The sequence below is a fragment of the Palaemon carinicauda genome, chromosome 13 (genome assembly GCF_036898095.1).
Source record: "Palaemon carinicauda isolate YSFRI2023 chromosome 13, ASM3689809v2, whole genome shotgun sequence".
NCBI lineage: Eukaryota > Metazoa > Arthropoda > Malacostraca > Decapoda > Palaemonidae > Palaemon > Palaemon carinicauda.
In genome coordinates, this window is record NC_090737.1 from 43,763,770 (window position 1) to 43,767,823 (window position 4,054).

Consider the following 4,054-nt stretch of genomic DNA (forward strand, 5'->3'; position numbering starts at 1 on the left):
CGGGACAGTATTAAATTGTAAAACCGAATGATATTATGACGTGTCCTTAAAAACTACAACCTTAACGAAGGGGTAAATATGTAGATTGACGGGACAGTATTAAATTGTAAAACCGAATGATATTATGACGTGTCCTTAGAAACTACAAACTTAACGAAGGGGTAAATATGTAGATTGACGGGACAGTATTAAATTGTAAAACCGAAGGTTCATGGATGACTGAAATGTGCGAGAAAAATGGACAACTAACCCAAAATTCCCCTCCTAACCTGTCCTACAAGCCATGTCCTTACCTTCATCGTGAACTAAACGGGGGGGCTACGCCCCCCTGCGACCCCCCAAACACTGTTGCTAACATACAAACCCCACAAACCAAACCTAACCAATCCTAGTAGTTCCCAGGTCACTACCCCTACCCGGGGGCAAGCCCCCGGACCCCCTTCGTAAGTCTCTCACCTACAGAAAAGAAGCTTTGGGCAGAACTCAAAATTATATCTAATCCACATGATCATATTCTAGGTTATTCAGGCTTACCTTAAATTTCGTAATCGCTAAAACCAAAATCCTCCGGTTCTTGGTCCTTCAACCTCTTCTGGGGTGGAGGATTATGAGGAGGACTTGAACTTTTGCGACTAGTGGAAGGTCGGGCGTCGGTAGCTGAAGAACGGCTGCTGGATGGACGAACGTTACTTGGAGGAGGACTTGACATTTTGCGACTAGTGGAAGGTCGGGCGTCGTTAGCTGAAGAACGGCTGCTGGATGGACGAACGTTACTTGGCCGAACGTTAGAGGGAATCGGCAAGTAGAGAGGACTGGCTTTGAGCGGGTACACGCGCTTGATGAGCTGTACAAATGCCCTGAACGGACATACGGAGTTTTCTATATATCGCTTCCTGATACAGTACTCTGCGAAATAGCTTTCGTACAACGATTTCTGGGTACCGAATCTTGGTAGCACGCTCCTTTTGAGAACCCGCCATTGCGATTCTATAGTGTTCGTATGCACGGTCGGGTCATTAGGATCAACGAAGTTAACACTGTGGTTTACAGTAAAATGTTTAAAATCATGGTCTTTGACTTTGCCATATCCTTTCCAGCAATCGGAAATGATAGTGGTCCCGGGAAGAACGTGCTCTTTGAGCGCCGAGATCAACGTTTCCGCGTTACGTTTCTTAACCACTTTGAAAAAGGTCTCGCGTGTTTCCCGGTCAATGCCCCCAAAGACCCAGGTTCCTTCGACATCATGCCCGATGTTATACTTCCTCTTGCCGAACTTGCTCTCGTCCACTTCCACAATGTGCCCTGGTCCACCAATTTTCTTATTGTCCAAAATCAATATTTGTTCACACACTCCTCGGCAAAAGTTGTACCAGTCAACGAGAGTGTGAGAACCAAGGTGTTGGGTCTTCAATTCAACACAGTATTGAGGATAACGATGAACCCAACAACACGTGAGGAGAATGATATCACGTTCTTCGAGGTGTGAGCCCTCAAAGAATGATTTATGCCGCATTGTGAACTTTCGGCGACACTTGCGGTTCCTACACCTCCAGAAATAATTGGATTTTCCATTGCCCACATTGCAGCCATCACGCATGAGGGCCACATCACCTGTTTTACACTTTTTACATGTACCTCTAAAATCCCCTAAGAGGCCTTCTCGAAATAAATAGTGAAAGAATTCGGGGGTAACACGAGTGAAATCATGTAGCTGTAAAACTCCGAGAGTCTTAATTGCATCAAGCTGATCAATACTGGAGATAAACTCGAAAACATCACTCAAAGAGAAACTATACGGAACAGGTCTATCCATCACGGCGGTTAGAGCTGGAAAGGGTCGGCTGTAGGTCAATCTCGGGTCATGGGGGGGGATTAAAAATTTGAAATCACGCGGCCCACGAAAGGGTTAGTTCGGTTGCTTTGTTTGACACTGGCTTTATCTGACGAAATATCTAAACCAGATGTTGGATAACCTAACCTTTGTTTGTATATAAAACAAAATAGTATTCAGCATAATTTTGGGACGTTTTCGAAAGAAATAACAATCTTAACAAGAGATTAAAATGAAAATTGTTGGAATTAGCGAAAACATACGTACGAACATCGAAAACTGTTCATGCTTGCGCGACCAGCTGATATGCGAATCGAGCGCCGCCAAACGGGTGTTATTATAATCAGGCAGGAAACAATGATTGCGGGAAATTTTACGACCGAGTAAGTTGGCCGTGGCTTCAGCGTACGACGCATTGTAACGGCCTTTTTCTAACATAACATTTCATGATAAATATCCAAGCAGTATCAAATGTCACTAAACATGACGTGTCCTTATAAACTACATACTTAACTAAGGGGTAAATATGTAGATTGACGGGACAGTATTAATTTGTAAAACCGAACGTTTCTTAGACTGGGATGACACGGGCTCTGTCTATCGGGAAAGTTGGAAACTAAGCAGGAGCTACCCGTGACTTGCGTACGGACCATGCTGAACTTAGAAAATATTGCCGTGGTAAAGGTAAATTGTGTTATAAATCAAAACGATAAATTAACATCATATTATGGTAAGTTAGAAAATTGTAAAGAACATCAACCCCATAATGAAATACGATTTGGCTAGTAATAAGAAAGATATCCCTGTCCCCATAAACGGCAGACACCCCATATATATATATATATATATATATATATATATATATATATATATATATATATATATATATATGTGTATATATATACCTATATATATATATATATACATATAGATATATATATATATATATATATATATATATATATATATATATATATATATATATATATATATATATATATATATATATATAAGTATATATATATATATATATATATATATATATATATATACATATATATATATATATATATATATATATATATATATATATATATATATATATATATATGTAAAAATGTATATATGTACATATATATATATATATATATATATATATATATATATATATATATATATATATATATATATATATATATATACTTATATATATATATATATATATATATATATATATATATATATATACATATATATATATATATATATATATATATATATATATATATATATATATATACAAATAAGCCATATATTAATGTCTAGATTCTTTTACCGAGATCAGGATCAGAGCTCCAGGTGAAATAGGCTTCGATCCCGAGGTCATTAAGACAATCCAGACATTAATCATATGAGAGAGAGAGAGAGAGAGAGAGAGAGAGAGAGAGAGAGAGAGAGAGAGAGAGAGAGAGAGAGAGAGAGAACATATACTTACATGAAAAATTTTTCGTTACGTAATTAACAAATTATCTCGCACGATAACCGGTCAACAAAAACTTAAAGAACCTAATTGGAAAGTAATAAGCCTAACACTCATATTCGTTCTTGGATACATTTGGAAAAGAAAATATTCTTTTGAAGAGTCAATTGGGGAGAAAGATAACATGAAAGGTTAATTACCTCATCAAAAGTTCCTAAAGTTTTTTATTTTTCTATTTCGAATATTAGAGATATATCGTCTTCCTAATTATTAAAGAAGAAACATTTTCCTTTCCTCGAAGTAGCCCTTTTGCATTTATATTGAGGAGATATCTTTGATCAAAGTGAGTTTAAAGTATCAAATCTTTTAGTAAAGTATTTTTTTAATTTTTTACCATTTGTATTATTATAAGAATATTAGTAAATTATGAAAAGAGTTTTCAACTTTTAAAACCTTTAGGTAAATCAAGTTTATCTGACTTTACAATCTGCTTCTATTTGAAGAGTTATTTATAATTTGTGTATAAATGTGTGTTGCACAGAGATGAGATTTATTAGATATATTCTTATGACAATAGTGTTTACCACATTCTTCAAGTTAATTCTCAGTTTCTAGTGTACCAACAGTGTCACACGATCGTCCATAGTTCATTTTTTTGTATATATTATGCTTGTAGCTTCGCTCTTCCCTCGCACTAAAAAGAACCAGAATAAACATGTCTGCTTTTCTCCTCTGTAAACGTG

The 4,054-nt window shown here is 36.1% G+C and overlaps 1 protein-coding gene across 1 annotated transcript; it reads right to left on the minus strand.

The window, feature by feature from the left end:
* Positions 1-535: 535 nt before the first annotated feature.
* Positions 536-1,925, minus strand: LOC137651526 (uncharacterized). The gene has a single exon (XM_068384757.1). The coding sequence runs from the start codon at positions 1,811-1,813 to the stop codon at positions 536-538; it is 1,278 nt and encodes a 425-aa protein (XP_068240858.1). The 5' UTR covers positions 1,814-1,925.
* Between the last annotated feature and the right edge of the window lie 2,129 nt (positions 1,926-4,054).